The 27,387-nt window shown below is 46.0% G+C and overlaps 1 protein-coding gene across 5 annotated transcripts in view; it reads right to left on the reverse strand.

The window, feature by feature from the left end:
* Positions 1 to 1,834: 1,834 nt before the first annotated feature.
* Positions 1,835 to 27,387, reverse strand: part of ZFAND6 (zinc finger AN1-type containing 6) — an 81,045-nt gene continuing 55,492 nt past the window's right edge. For 3 of the 5 annotated variants that reach the window (XM_063142560.1, XM_063142562.1, XM_063142561.1), the window contains exons 5-7: positions 22,594 to 22,815; positions 8,461 to 8,577; positions 1,835 to 3,029 (exon numbers count right to left, since the gene is read on the reverse strand). In XM_063142560.1, coding sequence (XP_062998630.1) covers positions 2,881 to 3,029; positions 8,461 to 8,577; positions 22,594 to 22,815 — 488 coding nt within the window. In that variant the 3' untranslated portion in view covers positions 1,835 to 2,880. The remainder of the gene's footprint in view (positions 3,030 to 8,460; positions 8,578 to 22,593; positions 22,816 to 27,387) is intronic. The other 2 variants (XM_063142565.1, XM_063142563.1) reach the window with 2 other exon arrangements.

The following is a 27,387-nucleotide window of genomic DNA, read 5'->3' on the forward strand; positions in this document are numbered from 1 at the left end:
ATTTCTTACAACCCCACCCCACTTATTAGAAAGGTAAATAATCTTGCAAAGGAGTGATGCCATTAAAACTGCTGGACTGAAGTAGGAATTCCACACACACATACAAAAAGTAGCATTGAGTCTCTGCTTAATTATTTCCCTTGTCTTTCTCATGTGCTAACCCTGTCACAAACTTGAAACCTGTCACCTCATTCACTTCCCAGAACAAGGAGGGTCCATAAAATACCATGATGATCCAGCAGATGACATCACCGCTTCTGTTCCGAAAAATAATCCTAGAGCTGCATTCGTTTCCCCTCCACTACGCCACTGTCTTGAGACACAAAGGGATACTTCAACCTAGGGTTTGCTATCTCTGCTATCGGCAATCTCATGGGAACCCCTGGTTCAAACATGTGGATATGGAAGGAAAGAAGGGCCAGAACTCAATGATGGGAGCACATGCTTTGCATGAAAAAGGTCCCAAGTCCAGCCCTTAGCACTTCCAGTAATGGGATGTGGACGTGAAGGACCTTTGATGGAGCCTATGGAGAATTACTCCACCCATCCCTCTCTCTCTGGTGAGTGAGCATGAAGAAAGGCAAAATGGCCTTGCCCACTGACATCATCTGGCCCATGGGAGGGCCCATTGGGGGGAATTTGCCCCCCACACACACCTGCAAGATGTTCTCCACCTCTCTCTTGGAGAGTCACTGTCAGTGAGTTCAGGAAATACTCAGCTAGATGGATCCACAGCCTGATTTGGACCACAGCTCGTATCAGCCCCAGCTGACATGGCCAACGACCAGGAGTTGCAGTGAAAAACATCTAGAGGGCAACTAGGAAGGCTGGTGTACGGCAACTCCACCTGTCCCTCAACTGAGGAAGGTCTCTCTTCCTATGAACAGTGGAAACCCCGCTTATTCCGTTCTGCAAAATAGCCCGGATTTCACACACAGCCTTCCTCAGTTGCCATAAGGCACAGGGTTGGGCATGAACCCTACTGTCTGCTGATGTGCTTCCTTTCAACAGCATGATGGATTGGGAAGCTTCGGGAGTATGGGATGAGAACACCCCCCCCCCATTGCAGCGCCAGTCCCAAACCTGTTGGAAGAGCGAGAGATACTTGAGAGCTGTGGGATGAACATGGTTTGGTATGTTAATTTTGACACTGATGTCTGTTCTTCCATCATTTTTTTATTTACTGCACCCATTTCCCCACCTCTACCCTAAGGTCAATGAGCACAAGGTACAGGGTTCCTCCTCTATTTTATCCATGTGAGGTAGGTTAGGCTGAGAGACTAGCCCAAGATCAATGAGATCCGCTGCTGCGTGCGGATTCGAACCCCAGTCAGAGTCCAACCAACTCTTTAAACCCAACCTTTGCCGAGCTGGTGCTCTTCAGATGTATTGCACTGCAACTTCTATCATTCCCAAACACCACGGCCATCGGCCATGCTGGCTGGGTTCAATGGGTTGCAGTCCAAATCATCTGAAGGGCAGAAGGTGGGCAGAAGGTAGCTCAAACCACTACCCCACACCGCCTCTCATCATGGCATTCAAGATCTGGTTCCCAGGTGGTCTCCCACCCAACCTGCTTAGCTTCAGTGAGGTTGTACCTCCTGATACTTTCACCCAAGGGTGGGGAATGTGTGGGTTCCCTGGCTATTCTTGGACCAACACCCATAATCCCACGCCACCGCTGGGTAGGGCTGATGGGAATTGCAGTCCAACAGGATCTGGAGGGCCACGCATTCCCCGTCACTGCATCCATTCTTTCTATTCTTCTTCTAGCTGCACACACAGACACATGAGATACACTTCTCTAAAGCAACGTCCACCACGGCTCCCAAACCCCAATTTTTAAAAATTTTATTTTAATCAAAGTTAAAGATGTGAATGAACATAAATACAATACAGTTAAAACTTTATCATTCTTCATATTGGTGTACAGAAAGGACCCAATAACATAAACCCCAAGGAAATCCGCAGTTTCCAATCAAATGCAGACAGAAAATCCCTCAACACTCACACAGGGAAAAAGAAAATCCTAGAAGTTATCTTTGAAAAGGAAAGGGAAAAAAAACCCACACAAACTTCAGAATCTCAGCGGTCGCAACATACACGCGCACACACACACACACACACTCATTGCAAATGATTCATACATAAATAGGTAGTGGGTGCAAACAAGCTATTATGCTAACATATGTATAAACCTTTGTTAATGGGAAAACAAAACAAAAAAACCCAAGCAGCCATAATGATTAAAATACATTCAGTTACTGATCGCTAGTTGTGCCGTTATCAAAAAAAAAAAAAAAAAGGAAAAAAAAAAAAAGGAAAAAAGAGGAAATCGTGCTGCAGAAAAAGAAAAAAAAAAAGCTATATACAAAACAGAAAAGGAAAATGGCCAGGTTAATGCATGCATGTTTAGTACTGGCGGGGAGAAGCGCCAATGATCTCCAATATATCTCTGTGTTGGTATTATAAAAAGCCCTCTGCACTCAACTAAAATTAAAAAATATTTTTAAAGGATAATACTTGTATAGCCATGGTATTCATTCAACAGGCCCCAAAGGCCTCATAGTGAATCTCACAAAAGTGTAAAAAGTTTATTTCACTCTTCAGCTGTAGGAGGCCGGGAGGGAGCGGATTACTGCAAAAAGTAAGTGTTCGATCATGTTCTAAAAGGGGTGGTGGGTGGAAATCTATGTTTTCAGATGACATGCATGATTCGGGATACACATCCCTACGTTCCGGATGACTAAGAGGAGGAGGAGGAGGAGGAGGAAAAGGGGTACAGGAGGGGAAGGGAAGAAGCTCAAGTCAATTTCATCTGCAGATGGTCAATTTTGTTTTTTTTTGTGTTTTGTTTAATATTCCAGCAAGAGTAGCAGTTCAAATCTTCTGGATCTTTTCCCCAACGACCACCGGATTCTCTTTTCTGATTTTCTCAGCGGCATCGGCTTTGTAATTGTAAGAGCAACTGTGGACATCTGAGTAGCGGTGTACGCCACAGTAAACGTTCCCGCATCTGCACTCAAACCCTGCAAAGAGAGGACAGACGCTAAGGTGCCTGGCGTGAGGAAAGTGACGCGGTTCGTTTTTGGTGGCGGTCGCGGAGGGGTGTTCAAAGCCCCAGCTCGTTTCCTCCCCACCCCCATCGTCAAGAAATAAAATAAAAACCACCAGATCGCTTGTTCCCAGTCGGTCTGCAAATTCCAGGTCCAACCGCTGGAGAGATGGCTTGCCAGTTCGACCCAAGTGAAGAGATAAGAACATATGAAGTGCCATGCCGGATCAGACCAAGGGTCCATCTAGTCCAGCACTCTGTTCACACAGTAGCCAACCAGCCATCGGCCAGGGATGAACAAGCAGGACATGGTGCAACAGCACCCTCCCACCCATGTTCCCCAGCAACTGGTGCACTCAGGCTTATTGCCTCGAATACTGGAGATAGCACACAACCATCAGGGCTAGTAGCCATTGATAGCCTTTGCCTCCAGGAATCTATCCAACCCCCTTTTAAAGCCATCCAGCTTGGTGGCCATCACTACATCTTGTGGTAGTGAGTTCCATAATTTAACTATGCGCTGTGTGAAGAAGTCCTTCCTTTTATTTGTCCTGGATCTCCCACCAATCAGGTTCATGGGATGACCCCGGGTCTCCCCTTAATTCCTGTGAGTACCTACACAACTACCTACACTATATTCCTGGCACCTACACTATATCCATTTAGACACCAGGCAAAGACCTATTTATTCTCAGTATTTTAACAGTTTATAAATTTAATTTTAACTTGGCTGTTTTAAATTTGTGTTTTAAATTTGTATTTCTTCACTGCTGCTGATTTTATCCCGGTTGTGTTTTTTATATTGTATTTTATATCATGTTTTTATACTGTTTGTTTTATATTTTGAATGGTTTTTAATTTGCGTAAACCGCCCAGAGAGCTTCAGCTATTGGGCGGTATAAAAATGAAATAAATAAATAAATAAAATAAAAGTAAAATATGAACAGGAACAATAATGCTAATAATAGTAAGCCTGGAAGAATAGCTGCTGTAGGGGAAAAAAATTAAAAGCAAAAACCAAATGCCAGCAGAAATCTGTATTGCTGAGCACGGTAAAACTTAAAATACCCTGATAACCTTGGAGTAAAAAAAGAAAAGAAAAAAGGAATAACGTTATTGCTTTATTAAGCTGACATTTCTCAGGAACTCACTTTAGAAACCAAGATAATAGGTTCAATGAATGACAGCCTGTTTATAAATTATTGGATTCTTTTTGAGAAAATATTACTGTTTGTGTTTTTTTCTGTAGATTATGTTCTTTTGTTTAAGAGGACGTATGTTGGTACTTTCCTGAATTTACCTTTATATTGCTCGTCTTTGACAAAATGAATGATTTGGTTTGGTTTCCTTCGGACATGAACTATGATTGTATGTGAATTAATATTCCTTTATCCATAGTTTTCATATAAAATAGGTTCAAAGGGGTGCAGTGCAATTGACGGCGCCCTTGATGATTGGATGCCCCTAAACTTGGAGCCTTCCCATCATCCAACGCTGGGCAGGAGGAGCAGCGGAAGCAGCCTGCGCTCCCCGTCCTTCCGCCATGAAGATTTCGCTAGACGGGCTTTTTTGCCCATCTAACAAGAGCACTTCAAAGGGGAGGGAAGGAGGCTGGAGAATCCTCAGGATAGCTCATATCCAGGCCTCTCCAGTCCCCTCCCCTGCCCATCCACCAAAACACCTCCTTTCCCTCCAAGGTCACTTTCCCAACCTCGGGGGCCAGCTGGAGTAGTTTCTTCAACACTGGCTGTGAGGGGCCGGTGGGCAGGGTGGGGGGAGATCTCTGACCTGTCTCCAACCTTGGAAGGCATAATCCATCAGACAATGTCTAGGGGCCATTGAATTGCTCTTTAAATCAAATACATACCAATATTTTAAAAAGGTACCACAAAACCACAAATTTTTGTACCAAACCCTTAGTTAATCTTTTATGCACCAGGCAGTGGGTGGAAAAGCAGAGCATGTTAAAAATGTTGCCCGTATAAAACAGGGGGTTCTACAAGGTTCTATTGTTACAGGATTTGCATAACTGACCGTTGGATAGTTGATATGTAGTCTGTTTTTATGCTTTTTATGGTTTAAAATTGTGTATATTGGTTTTTAAATGTTCATTGTTGTTAATCTTTGTAAACCACCCAGAGAGCTTTGGCGATGGAGCGGTATATAAAAGTAAATAATAATAACAACAACAGCGACAACTTACACAACGGGTATCACCAAAACCTGTTGAAGGATGGGTAAAATCAGATCAGTTTACTTTATCTGTATCTAGTCAGACTATCCCAAAGCAAAAATTAAAGAAAGGAAGCTACATATTTATAGTAGCCTTTCCCTAATTATGTTTTAGCAGACTGGGTGACGGTTGCAATAGTGTTGTAATTTCTGTCTTATACTTGGGTTTGTTTTAGAACATTTGCTGATTTTATTACCGCGTCAGTTTTTGTTTTAATTATATAAATATTGTTTTATGCATGCCATTGTTGCATGCCGCTTTGGGAGTGTTCCTGCGCCTGAAAGGCAGCCTAGAAATATTTTAAATAAATATAGATGTAAAAGTAACACATGAACATAAATAAAATTTGCACAAACACAAATTATATACAATAAACTAAAAATTCTGGGTCTCCATGGTATTCCCCCCTCCTTTTTTTTTTTTAAAAAAAACACCATCCACTATTTTAACACAAGTTAATATAAACAGAATATACACAAACTTGAATAAAATTACATAAATTCAATCAGGAACTTAATGTCCTCAGTCTCCCTGATCAAACACAGCATTTTCCCTGAAGGATTTCTCCCTAAAATCAATTACTATAGGTGCAAAACATGCAGTCTGTGGAGTTAGGTATCCACCTTGCTGGGGACGCAGATAGATTACAGTCTCACAGGCAGATCTCCCCATATCTCTGTCTAAAATCTGACCCACGTATTGTCCCCTCAGGACATTACAAAATGGTCAGTACGGACAAGATCTTCCACCTGGAAGGCTGGTGAAATGTAAAGTTTCAGAACAATCAAATTGACAGTAGCTCCCCACCCCCTTTCCCCACAACAAGAGAAACAAAAATCCTTTTCACCATCCCAAGTTCAGCATCTCCATTAAGAGAAGTAATTAGTGCCAGGATCTGTTCACGATCATCCTGGAGTGCAGGACACGGAATAACGGGCTCAAGTTACAGGAAGCCAGATTCTGGCTGGACATTAGGAAAAGCTTCCTGATGGTTAGAGCAGTATGACAATGGGACCAATGACCTAGGGAGGTTGTGGGCTCTCCCACACTAGAGGCCTTCAAGAGGTAGTTGGGCAACCATCTGTCAGGGATGCTTTAAGGTGGATTCCTGCATTGAGCAGGGGGCGTTGGACTTGATGGCCTTATAGGCCCCTTCCAACTCTATTAAGGATTAAGCCTTCCATCAGCAAAACACAATCCTTGTAGGTTCTTGCCTATGAAGATGCTTACCTTTGAGTCGGATCCCTCTGAAGACCATCCAGGCTAAGGAAGCAACTTACAGCGCAATCCTATGGATGTTTAGGCAGGAAATCCTACAACCCAGCATCCCCCAGCCACCCCTGCTGTCTGGGGAATGCTGGGAGTTGTAGGATGCATTTTGGGCTAAACAGGCATTTGATCTGCTTGACCTGCAAAGTTTTAATTCTGCAGGGTGTTAATTCTGCACAATTCTTAACTCTGGGTTGATCTGTGCATTTGTTGGTAATTTGCTTAACTGCTGTGTGTGTGTGCGTGTGTGTGCGCATTTTTGGAAGGACCGAAGCTCATGAGGTGATGGTCCTTCCCTCCTCAGCTGCAGTCTCTCCTTGAAAATCACCCACCACATGGTGGTTAAGCTGAGCCGGGGACGACGATGACAGACTTCTATTAGCACCAACACACTCTCGGGGACTCTGGGAAATAGATCCGGGGCTCAGACCTGTCAAAGCCTCGGCCCCGTCCCCTCTGGACAAAAGAGCCTGGAAGCACTCAGCTGAAAATTCTCCAAAGAGGAATTTTGGCTTCAATATTGGGGTCAGCTGAAATCGACCCTGAATATGGAGGAAGGGACCAGGCCTCAGTGGCAGAGAACATGCATTGCAGGCGGAGTGTCCTAGGTTCCACCCACGGCATCTCCAGTTTAAAAGGGATCTGGGGTAGCAAGTGATGGGAAAGACCTTTCCTTGCCTGAGCCCTCAGAACTGCTGCCCGTCAGGGCAAACCATACTGGGTAGGATAAACAAGTCAGTACAACCTGAGCAGGCAGCACTGGCCATGACAGACAAGTCAGTGACCTGGTAGAAGTCAGAAAAAAGGAGAAACGGGTTCTCAGGATGCAAATAATTTATTTTCACGAAGCCCAACGCGTTTCGGCCTGTATTTTATCCAAAGGCCTTCCCTCAGGGGGCTATTAGAAGGTACTATCTGCAGAATTTCCTCTAACAAGGCAATTGTCTTCTGTGATTATCCTGTGATTTTCCACCCCCTGAGGAAGGCCTTTGAATAAAATACAGACCGAAATGCATTGGGCTTTGTGAAAATAAATTATTTGCATCCTGAAAACCCGTTTCTCCTTTTTTCTGACCTGGCTTGGATGCTTTCTCCTCCTTTCGTTTTGGGTTTTTGACTTGGTATGAGGCAGCTTCCTGTGTTCTTAACCTCTTGTAACTTTTGGGACAGGGGGAGAGGGAAGGGGACACTTAGCAACAGTTTCTTTTAAAATCTTGATTTGCTACAACCACAAGTGTCAGCAGCGATCCTATCAGCCACCAGTGAGAGCCAGTGTGGTGTAGTGGCTAAAGTGTTGGACTGGGAGTCGGGAGGTCCAAGTTCTAGTCCTCACTTGGCCATGGAAACCCACTGGGTGACTTGGGGCCGGTTACACACTCTCAGCCCAACCCACCTCACAGGGTTGTTGTGGGGATAAAACAGAGAGGAGGAGGATAATGTATGCCACCTTGTGTTCCTTGGAGAGAAAAAGGTGGGATATAAATGCAATAAATAAATAAAAATAAATAATACCATTATTCCCCCACAAGACTCTCTGGAACAAATTCTATGTCATGACGTATCATCAGTCCAAGGGTTCATTGTGGGTACTGGAGTGCGGAAGACGGCAGCTGTGAATTCTGCTGCTGTTGCTTGTTGCGAGAGGAAACTAACGTTTAAAAGAACGGGAAAAGGGAAGAGGGACCGCCGATTCCATTTATGGATAAGCCTCATGACATCCAGTTGTAAAATTTTACACTCCTAAATTTACTGAAATCCCTCCCTATATTCACCACCTCTAATTGAGGCGGTGAATTTTGGGAGGCCATTTGAGCGCAACGCTACAGGCGTAGAAGCTAGAAGCGTTCCCTTTCTAAGCGTCGCACAACTCAAGCTTCCGACTCCAGAAAATGGGAGAACTTACCAGTGAGACCAACTTTCTTCCGGCACATGAAGCAGCGGGTTTTTTTCTGTTTTGGTTTGTCGAGCGACTTGTCTTGTTCTTCAGAGGAAGGTTCTGCACTATCTGATGCTGAGGCTACTGGGGGAAAGAGTACGGGGAGAGAGAAAGAGTAAAAAGATGGAGAGAGATAGAACACGAGGCAAGAGAAACCTGAGCGAAGCCCACTTTGCAAATTTTGGATCGGGTGGAGTTTGCTTTCTCCCGAAAACGCCGAAGCCGAGCCACACCCATAACTTTAACCAGATTCTTGTTTCGTTCAACCACGGAGGAGGGCCCGATTTCCTCCGTGAAGGGGGTACAGTAATGATCTCGTTTAATCTCCCTGTTGGTCATGGGGACACACGGAACACAAATGAAACGGAGGGCGGCGATGTAGCTTCAGTGGACAGTGGCCCTGCATGCTTATGCCAGAATAAACGTGTGGACAACGTATGGATCACGCGAAAAACCTGTGACACCAAAGGGTCTCCCTTGATCAAGTTAGGCATAAATTTCATGTAATCTTGTGGCTTCACTACTTCATAGTAGGTCCCGTCTTACACACATCCTGGATGCATGCAGCAGACTAGACATGTTTTGTGGCCCTGTGAGGGATGGACACACGTCCTGGTTTTGCTGAATAGCTTTTCTGGCAAGCCTTGCAAAGAAGTTTACATAAAAGCCCTAAAAAACATCCGTAAGGGCGCAATGCAATGCATGTTTAGACAGAAAAAAAGTCATTCAACTCCCAGCACTCCCCACCTAGCATGGGTGGCTGGAGGAGGAATGATGGACTGTCTTTTTTGGAGTAAGGGCTTGTGGCCCCAATGGACTTGTTTTTGAAGGACTTTTTTTCCTGTTGAAACATACATAGGATTGCGCCCGAACTTATGTTTACTCCTCCCACCACCCCCAGTGAATGTTTCTTCAACATGGCCACAGCCTAGCATCCTAGTCCACCCCTAGTAATGCTGTAGCTTGGTGATAGAACATTTACTTCAAATAGAACAATTTCAAATAGAAATTGGACATCAGGAAAAACTTCCTGACTGTTAGAGCAGTATGACAATGGAATCAGTTGCCTGGTGAGGTTGTGGGCTCTCTCACACTAGCGGCCTTCAAGAGGCAGCTGCACAAGGAGGACCGCAGATGTCGATCATACCAGGAGAGGCACTCCATCAAGTAGAATCATAGAATCATAGAATAGCAGAGTTGGAAGGGGCCTACAAGGCCATCGAGTCCAACCCCCTGCTCAATGCAGGAATCCACCCTAAAGCGTCCCTGACATATGCTTGTCCAGCTGCCTCTTGAAGGCCGCTAGTGTGGGAGAGCCCACCACCTCACCAGGCAACTGATTCCATTGTCATACTGCTCTAACAGTCAGGAAGTTTTTCCTGATGTCCAGCTGGTACTGTGGTCCTGAGCTGTATAATGGACAACCATCTGTCAGGGGTGGATTCCTGCATTAAGCAGGGGGTTGGACTCAATGGCCTTATAGGCCCCCTTCCAACTCTACTCTTCTATGATCTATGATTCTATGTATAAGGAATAATAGCTTAAAACCAGCACCTTGAATTGGATTCAGCATAAACGAAATTGAACAAGGGGAACCAATAGCTTGACTCTATATAAGGGAGTTTCTCGGCACCAGATGATAGGTCTGTGCCTTGTTCTCCCTTGTAAATGTTCCCTGTTAGCCCATTTTGCCTTGAGGATGGAATAGGATACCAGAATGATGAAAAGCAGTAGCCACGTTTGGCGGAGCCTTCAATGAAGGTGGAGGAGAGTTCCGAGTGCTGCCTCTCTCTGGTGAGTCCAAATGACAGCAAAGGGTGGTGATGGTGGTGGTGGTGGAGGAGATGGCAACAGATCTCAGCCAGCTCTAGGTGGCTGATGAACCGCATCTGGCTCTGTGGGCCACAAATTATGTAGGTCTGCCCTACAGTAACTTCAAGAATCATTGGCAGGGGAGATGAGAAACGAGGCTGATGTCTTGCATTTCGGCTCACCCTAAACCAGCCGTCCCCAATCTGGTATCTTCCAGGTGTGTTGGGCTACAATCCCATCATCCCCCCAGCCACCAGTGGGCACAGCAAGGGGGGGATGAAACCTCCCCCCGCCCCAATGATTTAAGCACTGTAAAAAGAAAAGGAAGCCTCCATTGATGCAAAGGGTGAATGTTCCCTGCAAGGCGGTCCCGATCTCCACTGGGGCCACGAGCCCTTACTCCAAAAAAGACAAGCCTCAGCTACAAGCTGCACAATTAACTTAACATGCAGGTGGACCACGAAATTCATTGCCACAAGACGTAGTGATGGCCACCGAATTGGATGGCTTTGAAAAGGGGGTTGGATAAATTCCTGGGGAGAAGGCTATTGATGGCTACCAGTCCTGATGGCTATGTGCTATCTCCAGTATCCGAGGCAGTAAGCTACTGCTGGGGAACATGGGCAGGAGGGTGCTGTTGCACCGTGTCCTGCTTGTGGGTTCCTGGTCAACAGCTGGTTGGCCGCTTCTTATACCTGTGTGCAAAGCAGGTGGTCAACTGGCGGGCTATGGAGGGTGTGTGCACACACGCAGCAGAGATCCAAAGACTCACCCCATTAGTGCTCTGTTTCCAAGAGGGTTTCAGGCATGTTTCTCAAGCAACAGCCACTTCCCCTCCCAATGTCAAATAACAAATCACCTTTGAACACTGAGGCAAATGGCAAAAGCAGCTGGTAATTCTGGCCTGGCGGGTTGAGAGGTCATAGGAACATAGGAAGCTGCCTTATACAGAGTCAGACCCATGATCCATCTAGCCCAGTATTGTTGACACAGGCTGGCAGCAATGGTTCTCCAGGGTTCCAGGCAGGAGTTTTTTTTCCAGCCTGACCTGGAGATGCTGGGGATTGAACCTGCAACCTTCAGCATGCAAAACAAGTTCTCCACCACTGAGCTACAGCCTCCTTCCTGTTATTCAAAGCCCCGTGAGGCTCCCCCCAAAGCCTCTAGGCATGGCCTAAAGCAGCCCCATGGATCCAGGCCCTGGGGTCTTTCTTCATTGTTTCTCTTGAGACTTTGTAAAACAGGTCTGGAATCGGTGAAGCCGTGAAATTAAAGCACAGAGTTATGTAAAGGGTTTCCATTGGGGGAAGCCAACCACAACGAAAAAGCCACTTTTAATGGCAGTCATGAAAGCGGACTCATCCAAAAGAGAAAAACACAGCAAGTTTTCCTGTTTCAATTCACCGGCGTTGGACTCCTTTGGGTGCTTTTCCTCGCTAAGCGTATTCACCGTCCCTGAGATAAAGGTAAAAAGGATGCTGTGCCCAACACCACATCCTGCCTTGTTCCCTGCCCTCTTGCAGAACGGCGTACGCAGAGCGTGCATATCAACGGAGAGGGGCGGGTTCATGGGTCTCCCATCTCGCTAGACTTGCAACTCCCATCAGCGGCTATGGGGACTGTTACGATGACTGCCTACACTTCCAAAATTTGCCACTACCCTTACTGTTCCTCAACCCCGGCGTATATTGTCCTCTCTTGACAAGGTGCGGAGAATGGAGACGGATACCAGCGAGGGCCATTAATGGCCAATGTATTTCAGGAGAAAGGATCAAGCTGTTCTATTCCGCCGTTGAACAGCTCTTGCCGTGGCGTTGGGGATGTTGTTGGATAACTACTTGCCATACTGGCTAGGGCTTATGGGAGTTGGAAGCAGGCAACATCTGGAGGGCCACATGTTCCCCACCCCTGCGTTAGGAAGCTTCTCCTAGCGTTTCTCCAAACTTTGCTTCCCAGCAATTTCCACCCACTAATTCTAGCCCTCTCCCCCGGAGCAAGAGAAGACAAGTTTGCACCCTCTTCTGTGTCTTCCCTTAATCTCCTCTTCCCCAGGCTAAACAGGCCCTGCTCTTTCAACTGGTCCTCACTGGACTTGATTTTCAAGGCCCCTCACCACTCTGGTTGTCCTCCTGTGGGCATGGTCCAATTTAAAATGTGGTGCCCCGAACTAGACACCACGCTGCAGGATGGAGTGGAACTATTACTTGTGATCTGGACATTATGCTTCCGTTTATGCAGCCTAACACGGCGTGAAAGAAACAAAACACGTCACCAAAAACGAACCTACGCCCATGAAAAACTGTCACGTCCGGGAGAAGCGGTCTGCTCTTGCTTTCTACTTAGCATGCTACTTCCCTGTGGGTGGGGAGATAACATAAGAAGAGCCATGCTGGGTCATGGCCAGCTCTTTGGAAGAGTTTAATTAGCCCAGCACTCTGTTCACAATCTTGTATGGAGGTACATATAATCAGTAGCTGCTTTCCCCAACCTGGTGAAATCCAGATCTTTTGGACATTGACTTACAACACAACTGGTTGGGGGATGTTGCGAGTTGTAGTCTAACTCCCAATGTCTGGGAGGCATCAGATTAAGGAAGGCTGCTTTGCAGTCTTTGACCCAAACACAGATTTTAACACCTCAATGAGCATTTGGCCCAAGTGCGTCACAGATAAGTGGACAAAAATGAAAGGCCCTCATATTCCCTTACCATATCTAAGCTGATACGTGTGTGCTTCTGTCTCTATCTTATCCCCTATGCTGTTTAACATATACATGAAGCCGCTGGGGGAGGTTATCCGGAGATGTGGACTGAGGTGTCATCAATATGCGGATGATACCCAGCTCTACATTTCCTTTTCATCAAACCCAGGTGAGGCAGTGGCTGTTCTGAACCAGTGCCTGGGCACGGTAATGGACTGGATGAGGGCTAATAAACTGAAACTCAATCCAGACAAGACGGAGGTACCGTTAGCGGGTGGTTCTTCTGTCTGGCGAGGTGATGTTTGCCCTGTCCTGGACGGGGTTGCACTCCCCCTAAAGGATCGGGTCCGTAGTTTGGGGGTGCTCTTGGATCCAGAACTGTCACTTGAGGCACAGGTGAACTCAGTGGCAAAGAGCACCTTTTATCAGCTCAGGCTGATATACCAACTACGCCCTTATCTGGACAGAGATAGCCTAGCTACAGTTATCCATGCTCTGATAACCTCTCGTTTGGATTACTGCAATGCATTATACGTGGGGCTGCCTTTGAAAACGGTCCGGAAACTTCAACTGGTGCAAAACAGGGCAGCAAGGTTATTAACAGGGACTGGCCGGCGAGATCAACTTACGCCAGTCCTTTTACAACTTCACTGGCTGCCAGTCCAGGTCCGGGCCCAATTCAAAGTGCTGGTATTGACATTTAAAGCCCTAAACGGTTTGGGGCCAGGTTATCTGAAGGAACGCCTCCTCCCATATGTACCTACCCGGACCTTAAGATCATCTACAGGGGCCCTTCTCCATCAGCCCCTGCCAAAGGAAGTGAGGCAGGTGACTACTAGGAGGAGGGCTTTCTCCGCTGTGGCACCCCGGTTGTGGAACGAGGTCCACTTGGCGCCTACACTGTACTGCTTTCGTCGCCAGCTGAAGACCTTTTTATTCACTCAGTATTTTAACACTTAATTTTAACTTAAATTTAAATTTTACTGTTTTAACTCTGTATTTTAATCTTATATCAACTTTGCTGTGTGGTTTTATCCTGGTTGCGCTTTTTATATTGTATTACAATTATATTGTAATTGTGTTTTAACCTGTTGGGTGTTTTACTGTGGTTTTAATTTTTGTGAACTGCCCAGAGAGCTTCGGCTATTGGGCGGTATAAAAATGTAATAAATAAATAAATAAAAATAAATAAATTAAAACAAATTCTGCACCGAGAGCTGAATTCTGCAACCTCTCATTTTGCAGAATTTATTCTGCAACTTATTCGACTAAATATTGGGAAAGGCAAGGAGCTAGAGAGGGCCCTGAAAGTTCACTTGCTGGTCACTGGAGATCTTATTTAGCTCCTCCACTCTGGCCGCTGCTATTTCACCAGCTGCAACCCACCCACTTTCAAGCCTGTAATAATGACCAGGAACCTGCTTTTTTGTTTAAAATAAAAGTGAGATTGGAAGAGAGCTAGATTCTGCACCAAATACCACAAGGCAATGTTTGTTTGTTTTTTCCCCTCTGGGGAATCATAGACCTGGTTCAGATGCAATTATTTCCATCCAGTAAACCATGGTTTATTGGGCCAAGAACATGACATGCTCTCCCTCCTTGCTCCTTCCTTCATGCACAATACTTTGGCACTGATATTCTGGGTTTGCTAAACCACAGTTTCTGGTCACATCCAATGTGGGAAGCTATGGTTCAGACCTTGGTTTGATAGAAGCCCCTAACCCATCAGTCCTGAAGCAAAGGGGAGAAGAGAGGGGAGGGAGCATTCAGGAGCAAGGTTCATTCTCAGCCTACAGCACCCACCAGCCCTAGTCAAGAGGAAAAAAGGCGGGATATTAATATAATAATATTAAAATAATAATAACGCATGCAATTGAAATGGTAAGAACAATTAGTCAAACCTTACACACCGACTATATGAAGCATAATGAATCAATAGCAACCAGCCCGTAACAAATGAAGCAATCTGTACAGCCATTTAAAAACCAGCTCAATTAGTCCCCAGAAAACCCCACCTTCTACTACGTTGCCTTGTAGTAAAGGGACGCCAGGTGGACCTCAGTGGGCCATTTTGCATTTGAGTTGCCAGAGAGCCCACAGGTGAACAGGGCAGTTCACTTCCAAGAAACCGTTTATTGCATGAGGCATAAGCACAACAGGGCCTGGTTCAAGGTCTTCCCATAACAGGTTTTGGAAGACGATGACTATGCTGGAAGCCGACCATTGCCCATACAGGCTGGGGATGATGGGGACTGAGAGACCAACACCATCTAGGCGGCTATAGGCCCCAGGCCCATTATAGAGCCTTGGTTAAACAAGGCCAAGATTAGCTTAAAAGTAGGGTTGTGCAGGGACCCCCTGATCCGCTCTGGATCCCGATCTGGACCACTCTGGATTGATCCGGACCTCTCCTGAACCGATCCGGATAAGGAGGTCTGGATTTCCCCCCATAGACTTGCATTGGAAAAGAAAAACACCTATAACTTTTTTGTTTTTCAAGATACACAAAAGTAACTGGGCACCATGATAGCTTCTAAATTGATCCTTAATCATGCCAATTTTGAAGCAAATGGGATCATTTCAGGACGACCGCATTTCACACAGTGTTCCCTTTGCACTGTGTTCCCTTTGAAGGGCTAATATTGTCCTGAGATGCACTTCCACTATCTCCTTCCAACACACATTTTATTTCTGAAGGATATCGTGGTTGAGGTTTAACTTTAAAAAATTGCTAAAAATCAGGGCATGATCCAATTTCCTTCAAATTCAGCATGCATAAGTTCCTATGTGGAAGCTATCATGGTGCCCAGTTACATGTGTGTATCTTGAAAAATAAAAAAAGTTATAGGTGTTTTTCTTTTCCAATGCAAGTCAATGGGGAAAAAAACACGCTGTTTGACCCAAAATGGTGTCTGGAGTTCTGGATCGGCCCGAACTGATCCGGACCTCCCCTGACCGGATTCGGATCCGAATTTAGGGGGTCCGGATCAGCCCGATCTGCTCCGGATTCGGGGATCTGGAATGGAGCGGAGCACAGCCCTACTTAAAAGTGTTGCTCCGGCTATTGGGCAGTATAGAAATGTAATAAATAAAATAAATAAATTTTCATCCCTGTCCCCACTCCATATTCGTGGTGCATAATATCCGGGGGCATTTAGCAGCTGACATGGAAGCTTTGTAGCTACCTGCAGGGGGTCCCCCCCCCCCTTGTGGCCAGTGGGGTTGCCTACTTAGCTTCACATTGTCAGGTTGCCTGGAGACTAGCCAGGGCAGAACAGAAGAGCAGGCCCACCCTGCTCCCCTTCAAATGTGGTTACGGTTTGATTTGAACACAGGCCCTCTTTAGCCTTGAGAATCCGAGAGAGGAAAACATCAACAGCAGTACAAAACAGGACTATAAACCTGCATGAAGTAGAAGATGAACCGAACCTGGTTTTCTAGGTGTACGGGACGAGGATTAGGCCTTATTACTGCTACAGCACCGTTGCCATATGTGCCACGTGGTAGAATAAACAAAGGCAAAGAACGGACATGAACGGAATAAAAACAACATTGAGTCCCCTTGGCCCGAGGAGCGTACAGCCTAAATTGATTTAGTTACATTTCGCTCCTGCCTTCACGGAGCTCAAAGTGGCAGACATGGGATCCCCCAGCGGCCACCCATCCAGGCACTGACCAGACCCAGACCTGCTCAGTTTCAGAAAGGCGACTGCAGCATGTGCCTTCAGGACGGAGCCCCGAGACCCTGATTTCAAGCGTGGGGGAGACACAAGGGTTACAGGGGATGGAGATGAGGAATGCAAGGCACGGTGGGCTTAGACGGAGTTTCAGTTCGGGGCAAGGACTAAGGGATCAACCGGCCTTTCCCCAATCAAGTGCTCTCCAGTTGGGCTGGACTGCAAGTCCAATCATCCTGGCCGGGGATGATAGGAGTTGAAGTCTAGCACAACTGGAGGGTACATGCTTGGGGAAAAGTTGGATTAGGCCAACAGCTTCGTGGAAGAGATGGAGTTTGAGGAGGGATCTAAAAGGGTGCCATGTAGGCGTTGGGCAATGCTGGCATAGAGCGAATTGAAGCCTCACTCCTTCCAGAATCAGCGTGCCCAAGCACTGAAACAACCGTGGTGGTGCTCCATGACCCCCTGGCCCTCTGAAGCAGCCATTACACGAGAGGGGCTTTCTCAGCAGTTTTCTGTAGGCTCTGGAACTCCCCCCTCCCCCCAGATGCAGAGGGATGCCCAATTCCCTTCCCTTTGGCCTTCCAGTAGAGCTTAAAGCCACCCGTGTTTCAGAGAGGCTTTGGCCACGGCTAGACGAGGGGGGTGGAGGGTGACGATCTCGCAATTTTATGATTGCGAGATCGCCGCCCTCTTCTACATGCAGAGCGCGACATTGCAGCCGCCATTTTGGATGTGTGTTTTTTAAAGGAAAAGGAGCTCTCCCCCCACCCTGCTCCTGAGGAGCTCCGTGCCCCGGTCCTCACGGTTACTCGGGAGTAGCTGGGACAGCCTGCGACGGCTGGCCACATGTTCCGCGGTCTCGGGATCATCCTGAGACTGCGGGAAAAGCGGGGGAAAAGGCTATGCCAATATCCCGGGCCAAGGGATGGATCATCCCTCCCTGATCCCAGGATGCCCTGTGCATCATGTGGATGCACAGGGATGATCCCGGGGCGATCCCTGGGATATCGCCTAGTCTAGCCATGGCCTTTGGCATTATGGTGACTAAATCACTCATTTGCTGCCACTATTTATTTTACTGATTTATTTATATGCTGCCATGCTGTGTTTTTAACTGCCATTGTAAAATTGGTCACTGGTAATTTTTTTAGTTATTTTTTTTTCCTTTCAATTTGTATGCTCCCTGGTTTTTTTTTTTACCTTCATCATATCTCTTTTACCTGCAAAGGTAAGGAGAAATATTTTCAATCCATACCTAAGAGCAAAAGCTAGAGCCATTTAAAGGAGGAGACTGTTGGGGCAAACTGAGTGTAGCAGTGAGCGGAAAACTTTTAAATTCCCTCCTCTGATTTTCTGAAGATAAAACGATAGCAAAGAGAGTGAGACGAAAGGTTAGCTTTGGAGCAGAAGGGGAGATCCCAGCTAGAATACTGGGGAAAGACCAACTCCTGAAGTTATTGCACAAGGGAGACAGGTCAAGGACAGAGAAACGAAGAAAGGTTGTAAAAAAACATCAAGAGAAAACTGTGAAATTAGTTGGAAAATGGCAGCTGGTCTTACACATCAAACTATACATGTGACACCAGTGTTGGCCTTATTAACAATATGGGAAGAACAAAATGCAAAAATAACATTATTATTATTATTATTATTATTTATATAGCGCCATCAGTGTACATGGTGCTGTACAGAGTAAAACAATAATAACTGATTTCATGCTGATGGCTGCCCAAAAGCTTATAGCCAGAAGCTGGAAAATGGGGGAACGGTTAACAACGAAATCATAGTTATATGGATTCATGGCAAATAACCCTGGCAGAAAAATTGACATACCAACTAAAATGAGCTAAAGGCAAAGTCAAAACACCTGACTTTTGTAAAGCATGAGAGGGTGATTCTATATACTGATCAGGGACATGTACAACAGGATATGTCAAAGACTTCCCTCAGATTATGGAATAGAGACTAAATATAAGTTTGGTATAGAGAAGAACTATAAAGAAAATGTCTAAGCCACCCACAGACTCCGCATATATTTTGGTCTGTAAAGCAAAGCAAAAGAAAATAGGAATAGAGGTTAAATGTTTAACCCTCCGTCAATGAGTTGATTCAAATCCAAGGTATTACTTTTTATTTACTGACTTCTTTTTTTCATTCCTTTGATTGATTTTGTTTTGAAAAATCAACAAAATTAGAAATGGCAGCTGCTTAGATCTCTTGGAGTTGGAGGGCTTTGATCAAAGGACTGACTATGCCAGAATCTATTAAGAGAGACAGGGCAAACTAACACGCTGTTCAGGAATTGGCTTCTACAGCAGAAAATTCCCAAACTCTGTGCCCAGAAAGCAGGTGTGGGGAACACTGGGTTTGCCAGTTGTTGTCGGACTGCAACCTCCATCATTCCTGATCCTCAGCTATGCTGGCAGGGGCTGATGGAAGTTGCAGTCCAACAACATTTGGAAGGCTGTACATTCCCCACCCTTTCCTCATTCTGGAGCTCCTTAGATGGGTTGGACTGCACCTCCCAATGGCCACGCTGGCTGAAGGGTGACAGGTCTGATAGTTCCAACATTTCTGGAAGATAAAGCATGCCTTAAAGTGATGCCAGTACACCAAATGGATTCAGAGCAACAGCCTGTTGAGAGTAGGGAGGGGCCCACAGGCAGCACGGATCTTCACCAATCTCTGCCAATATTTATTTATTTTCATTTCTATACCGCCCAATAGCTGAAGGTCTCTGGGCAGTGCCAATGTATGCCCAGAGACATCATCCCGAAGGAGGAAGGGAAGGAAGGATGCATCTGTTCCCTTGTGCAGTCTCCCAAGACTATCAACAGATGGTTAACCCAACCTATAGCCACAAATGGGACAATTTGGAGGGCAAAACACGGTTGGTCCACCAAATCGCGTTAGAGTGTGATACGGAGACCCAAGTGCAACCCAAGCAAGAAAACAACAACAGTGCCCCAAGCACTAGAAATTTGGGAAACGTCCTTCCCCAAGCTGCTGCCCTCCAGATGGGTCACTGGCCAATTTAAAACCATAAAAACAGACTACATACCAACTATCCAGGGGTCAGTTAAAAAACTCAACATATGCCATTAAAAGCCTGGGAGAAAAGTCTTGACCTGGTGCTGAAAAGCTAACAATGTTGGCACCAGGCGAGCCTCGTTGGAGAGATCGTTCCATAGTTGGGGGGCCATCACTGGAAAGGCCTTCTCCCTTGTCGCCATCCTCTGAGCTTCCCTCAGAGCAGGCACTCAGAAGAGGACCTTAGATGTTGTGTGTAGTGTACGGGTAGGATGGCTTTTAAGATCTAGACTGCCCCCTACCCCGGTGCCTACTCTAGAGTAACAATGGACAAAAGACAGAGCTGCTAGACACCGATTGCACGTAATGTCTGTTTTGGCCCATAGATATCTAATGCTATCTAACAGTGATAAGTTCTCCTTCATGCCACGGTTCTTCAGATCCCCCATGGAAGAGGCTATTTTCAGGCTTATCTCGTCTCATGTGTTCCCAAAGCCAAACTTTTAAAGCATTCGTCAGACAATATCCCTACACAAAGTCTTACATTCCAAGAAGCAGAACAGGGGGGAAAGCCCAGCTGATGACAGAAGGGGCAACAGATAAGATGAGGAAAATCCCGGAGAAAGGTAGACAACACTTCCAACATCCAACACATTGGCCAGGATCCAAAGGAAAGAACCATGAAATGAGTTCTGCACAGCCAAAAGGGGCCTGGGGCATTAATTCCTTTTAAAAAATAGCCTCCCATCCCATCCTGACAGGGGAAGGACTGTAGCTCAGTGTCAGATCACTCGGCTTTGGATATGTAAGGTCTCAGGTTTAATTCTTGCCGTCTCCAGTTAAAAGGATTAGTTAACAGGAGGTGCCACCCTTGGAGCCTGGAGAGTCAGTTGGAGTAGACCATACTGGGCCAGAAAGACAATGGAGGCATTTAAGCAGAGGCTGGGATTCTGTAGTTGCAAGATGCCTGCACAGAGCTGGACTAGATGACATCAAAGTTCCTTCCAACTCTATAATTCTATGACTCTGTGACAAAGCATTTGGCCTTGTATAAGGTTGCTCACTATGCTCCCTTAATCACATGTCAGATACTGGGGAGTTTTTAAGCGCTTTGAGATATGGAATGGAGGACTGCTGCTCTCCACAGAGAAGGAACCATCTAACTGGGCATGTAAACCCTTGGGTACACATCTGGAGTAGCTCTTACGATGTCGGCCACTGATCCCGTTGTTTCTTATGCATTCAGAAAATTCTCTTTCCTCTTAATTCCAGGGTGAGCAGTCCTAGAATGTGTTGACGGCCAGGGGGGAAATGGAGAAGAGAAGATTGAGGGGAGACATGATAGCACTCTTCAAATACTTAAAAGGTTGTCACACAGAGGAGGGCCAGGATCTCTTCTCGATCTTCCCAGAGTGCTGGACACAGAATAACGGGCTCAAGTTAAAGGAAGCCAGATTCCAGCTGGACATCAGGAAAAACTTCCTGACTGTTAGAGCAGTACGACAATGGAATCAGTTCCCTAGGGAGGTGGTGGGCTCTCCCACACTAGAGGCCTTCAAGAGGCAGCTGGACAAGCATCTGTCAGGGATGCTTTAGGGTGGATTCCTGCATTGAGCAGGGGGTTGGACTCGATGGCCTTGTAGGCCCCTTCCAATTCTGCTATTCTATGATTCTATGATTCTATGACCAGCAGAGAGATCAACAACAAAAACACCCACGAACAATAGCAAGCACATTTTGTGAAAAAACGAAAGCTTGGGACAGCACGTAGGGTGCATTTAATGGTTAAAACTGTTGTTATTTTGTCAGTGACCCTCTTATTCTGCATGGAACCGCATGGAGTTGAAAGGTCTGAGGCTGCAAATGGAAGTATGAATAAAAGAGAGAGAGATTATTAGAGCAAAATTAAGACACAGGATAGAGATATACAAACACCCAAATGCAGAAACGTGCAGAAACGGTTGAAAACTCATAAGCAGATTATGCAAACAAGCTTAGCCTTTTCGGAAGGCAGCTAAAAAGAATAGCTTTTAAAAATATATAAATCAACAACTATGCTGCACATACAAGAATGAAATAAACAGCAGACGCATGTTAGGAGGAGACATTTTGCTACTAGAGAACAACATCTAGACCAAAGATGGGGGAAAGAAAAGAATATGGTAGCACATGTTTGAAGCCTCCCTCATTGACAAATGGTAAGACAGCCGTGATTCAGGCAGTTTAATAGCTCTGAACTCCCATTAACTCCAATGGGAGATTTGAACCCCCATGGATAGATCCCCACCTTTGAAGTCAATGGGTTTAAAAGACAGCCAGATCAGGCCCATATCCACACTATCAGAACTGGATGCTCCTGGTCTCTATTTTATCTCATTTATAAGCCAGTGTTTCCCAAACTTTTGATACCTAGGGCATAGACGCCCCCCTCTTGCCAGGATTAAGACTGGAGACACGCGTCACTCATATTCAGAACAATACAATCAGCTCCTAGAACAATGGTGCAGGCATGCTCTTTGCGATAGCCAGGAGAGTATAATTAAGATCGCCTTGCCCAGTTAGGGAAGGGACCATGCTTTCCTGGCAATTGTGATGCTTCTGCGATTCACCCACCACCTCTCCGCTGCTCTGCAAAGTACATCAGGGAATCCTGGGGTCACCCTACACCCTTCTTTGGGATGAGACCGCTGCCAACACAGCAGCTGAGAGAAAGCTAGGTAGGCGCGTGCATGCATGGGACAAATCAACCCTGCTTGGGCATCTCTGCACAGTGGATATGCCCTACATGGCGGGTCATTATTCCAAGGTACGCACCAGTCCCACAACACAGTTTGGGAATCACGGTTATAACCTGCCATTAACAATGAAACTCACTTACCTACTGTGTTTAGTGTTAAATCTGTATCGTGCCTCTTCGTTTTGACTCTCGCGCTCTCATCCGGGAAATCGGGATCGTCTATATTATTTTCTACGCTTGCGTCATAATCACACACTGTTTCTGAGCCCCTGGTAGTGTCAGGTAAATCTGAGTTATCCATCGACAATTCCTCTCCGGTACTGTCTATTGAAATTGTCTCGGCAAGATCCACTGATGTTGGTTCTATTTATTCAACGGGACATGTATTTTAGGTATGTATTTTGATATATTTTTAAAAAAACACATGCTGCGTTCTCAATTTTTAACTTGTTTGCATTTGTTTATTGTTTAAACAGACCTGCCCCCCCTCCTCACAATTATTTATATTTCTTGTCTACAATAATGTGGAGCTTATCAGCTCTGCAAATGCATCAGGTTGATGGCTGTACGGCTAGCGAGGAAGAATTGTTCAGTACAGGATGTGAATTTTGACCTGCTCTGTTATCACTGAGCCTCGTGTGGCGCAGAGCGGTAAAGCAGCAGTTTCTGCAGCTGAAACTCTCCCCACGGCCTAAGTTCGATCCCAGCGGAAGCTGGTTTCAGGCAGCTGGCTTGGGTCGACTCAGCCTTCCATCCTTCCGAGGTCGGTAAAATGAGTACCCAGCTAGCTGGGGGAAAGGTAATAATGGCTGGGGAAGGCAACGGCAAACCACCCCGCTATAAGGCCTGCCAAGAAAACGTCAGCGAAAGCTGGCGTCCCTCCAAGAGTCAGTAATGACTCAGTGCTTGCACGAGAGGTTCCTTTCCTTTCCTGTTATCACTAGAAGCAGAGAACAGGAAAGGTGTGTGGAATATAGAAAGAAAGGCTGGTGTACAGGTATGAACATCATTTTCCCCCACTCTAGGCAAAGGAGTCCTGTCCCCCCACCCACTTCAGCTATATAGGATCAATTCTTTTGTGTTGCCAAAGCGTATGGGGATTTTGAACGAAGCGCCTTCTAGCACAGACGAAATTGCAACCAAATAAGCACCGAAAAGGGGAGAATATTAGAAATACAGCTTAATAGGCATGAACGATAGCAAGCAACACTGACAGTATTTTCTGATGTCACTTATAAGGCGACATTGGGCAGATAGCCTTCACTTCTGAAGAATTGTAAAAAATAAATAAATCCTGCAAAATTCTGCTTCAGGGAATGCACCACCTTGAAATCACCAATAACAAGTGCCATATAAATGTTAAATAAATAAAAAGGCTCATCCCCTCCTTCTCCTACTAGACAGAGAGCACTTGCACACGGAAATATGTAGAGGATCCACATGTAGAGGATCACAACTGGCTGTGGAAACACACCGGAAAGCTGGCATTAAGTCACGGCTTCCCAATGTGCAAAGGGCACGGTGGGCAGCTGGGCTGCATGTGTGGAATGGCTTCCTGTTAAAGAAGACATGCAGAAGGGAGGAAGCATCCAGTGAGGGAGGAAGCAGCAGCCAGGCACCTCTCCACCGTGCCTGGGTCCAGCTCCAGCTGAGAGCCCCCTCCCTCCTGCTACCAACTGTCTCTGCAGAGGCCACCAGTGAGGGAGGAAGCAGCAACCAGGCCCCTCTCCACCGTGCCTGGGTCCAGCTCCAGCTCAGAGCCCCTTCCCTCCTGCTACCAACTGTCTCTGAAGAGGCCACCAGTGAGGGAGGAAGCAGCAACCAGGCCCCTCTCCACCGTGCCTGGGTCCAGCTCCAGCTCAGAGCCCCTTCCCTCCTGCTACCAACTGTCTCTGAAGAGGCCACCAGTGAGGGAGGAAGCAGCAGCCAGGCACCTCTCCACCGTGCCTGGGTCCAGCTCCAGCTGAGAGCCCCCTCCCTCCTGCTACCAACTGTCTCTGCAGAGGCCGCCGGTGAGGGAGGAAGGAGCAGCCAGGCACCTCTCCATCGTGCCTGGGTCCTGCTCCAGCTGAGAGCCCCCTCCCTCCTGCTGTCACCTGTAACTGCTGAACTTTGCAACTAAGATTGTAGTGCCTGAATTTGCTTTCCTTTTCCCCCTCCTCCTCCCTTTCCTTTTGTGTCATGTCTTTTAGATTGTAAGCTTGTGGGCAGGGACTGTCAAGAAATACTTTTGTAAGCCGCCGTGAGAGCCTTTTTTGGCTGAATGGCGGCATAAAAATCCTTAAATAAATAAAAATAAATGAATAAATAAAGAAGGAAGCGGGGCTTCCAGGAGATCCACACGGCGATCGTGTCCAAGTATCACTTCGCACAATTGAATCGGAATGCTAAGTTTGCCAAGTTGAGCACCAAGGCGTCCAGCTTCAGGGATTTGCTGTGACGGAGTATAGTTCAGTCAGCACACAATGCATTAAGTCCGAGCTTCAACTAGCTATAAGAGTCTCCCTTGTTCCTCCAGATCTGTTGGACTACAATCTCTGGGGTGCAAGGCAGGCTGCAAGCGAGTATCTACTACCCTGTTTCCCCAAAAGTAAGACATCCCATGAAAATAAGACCTACTTCCAGTTTTGCCTCTTGCTGTAATATAAGGCATCCCCCCGAAAATAAGACCTTTGTTTTTGTTCAACAATAAATGTGTACCGTATTCTTCTTCATGGAAAAATAAGACATCCCCTGAAAATAAGACCTAGCGCATCTTTGGGAGCAAAAATTAATATAAGACACGGTCTTATTTTCGGGGAAACAGGGTATTTTACCTGTTTTATACGAAATATATGCACAGGCCTTACTTGCAATGTGCCCAAGGAGCTCTTTAAATGTAATACCGTTTTGTTGTTTACAAGTATGCATAGGCCCTGTTTGCAGTGTGCTTTTTCAATGGTAATGATTTAAGTCCTGTGCTGTCTCATCCATTTGTTCATATACGTATTGACACAGCCCCCTGAAGAAGGCCTCACAGAAAGCAAGAGTCCGAAACATGCCGTGCTTTTATGATAATGAATCGGTCTGAGACTTTTCTCCTTTTTTTTTGTGGACGACAATTTCTGGCCAGAGTGGTTGGGGATGATGGAGACTGCAGATTGACACAGGCATCAGGTTGAGTAAGGCTGAGTGAGAACACCCAGGTAGCAAGGTGGGGCGATCCCTCGCCCTGAGACCTTGGGAGCGTCACCCCTGGGCAGTCAGCTTAGACCAGCCTTCTCCAACCAGTGTAATCCAGTTGTAATCCAAATCCTTGACCATTACCTATTATTATTATTATTATTATTATTATTATTATTATTACTTATATAGCACCATCAATGTACATGGTGCTGTACAGAGTAAAACAATAAATAGCAAGACCCGGCCGCATAGGTTTACATTCTAATAAAATCATAATAAAACAATAAGGGGGGGGAAGAGAATGCACCAAACAGGCAGTATAAAAGTCAGAACAAAATCAAGTTTTAAAAGCTTTAGGAAAAAGAAAAGTTTTTAGCTGAGCTTTGAAAGCTGCGATTGAACTTGTTGTTCTCAAATGTTCTGGAAGAGCGTTCCAGGCGTAAGGGGCAGCAGAAGAAAATGGACGGAGCCAAGCAAGGGAAGTAGAGGCCCTTGGGCAGGTGAGAAATATACTGGCTGGGGCTGATGGGAGTTGAAGTCCAAAAGATCTGGACGGCACCAGGTTGGGAAAGGCTGGATTAGACAGTATTGGACTAGTTGGAGCAACAGTACGTAAAAAGGTAACTTTTACTGGGTCGGATGCATGCATCCACCTGGGCCAGGGGTATCTACTTTGACAGGCAGCAGCATTCCAGGGTCTCAGACAGTTATGAACAGAAGAAGAGCCCTGCTGGATCACATCGAGGGTCCATCGAGTCCAGCACTCTGTTCACACAGGGGCCAACCAGCTGTCGATTAGGGACCTGCAAGCAGGACACGGTGCAACAGCACTCGCCTACCCATGTTCCCCAGCAATTGGGAGAGGGCCTTTTCAGTGGTAACCCCCCCCCCCCGCCCCCCAATTATGGAATGATCTCCCTGACAAGGCTCGCCTGGTGCCAACATCGTTATCTTTTCGGCGACCTTTCTCTTCTCCCAGGCATTTAACAACATATGCTGAGTTCGTTTGTTTTTAACGGACCCCAGAATAGCTGTTTTTATAAGGAGACAGTGTTTTTATGCTTTTTAAACTTTGTATACTTGTTTTAATGTTTACTGTTTTTAACTTTTGTAAACCGCCCAGAGCGCTTTGGCTATGGGGCGGTATAGAAATGCAATAAAATAAATAAATAAATAAATGAACAAACTGGTACACACAGGCTTACTGCCTTGGATACTGGAGGTAGCACATAACCATCAGGACTAGAAGCCATTGATAGCCTTCTCCTCCAGGAATTTATCCAACCCCCCTTTTAAAGCCATCCAGATAGGTGGCCATCACTACATCCATAGTTTAACTACGTGCTGTGTGAGGAAGTCCTTCCTTTTATCTGTCCTGAATCTCCCACCAATCATCTTCATGGGATGACCCCGTTGGTTTCTAGTATTTTGAGAGAGGGAGAAAAACGTCCCCCTGTCCACATTCTTCACACCATGCATAACTTTGTACGCCTCTGTCAGATGTACATCCCCATCAGGTCTCCCCTCAGTTATTTATTTATTTATTTATTTATTTATTTATTTATTTAATTACATTTATATACCGCCCCACAGCCGAAGCTCTCTGGGCGGTTTACAACATTTAAAAATAGTAAACATTAAAAGTATACAATTTAAAACATATACACACACACACACACACACACTCACACACATAAAAAACAGTATAAAAACAACAGTATCCATTTAAAAACAACAATTGTGGGGTCCATTAAAAACAAACTTAACGTT

This window comes from Elgaria multicarinata, chromosome 16, assembly GCF_023053635.1.
Source record: "Elgaria multicarinata webbii isolate HBS135686 ecotype San Diego chromosome 16, rElgMul1.1.pri, whole genome shotgun sequence".
Lineage (NCBI taxonomy): Eukaryota > Metazoa > Chordata > Lepidosauria > Squamata > Anguidae > Elgaria > Elgaria multicarinata.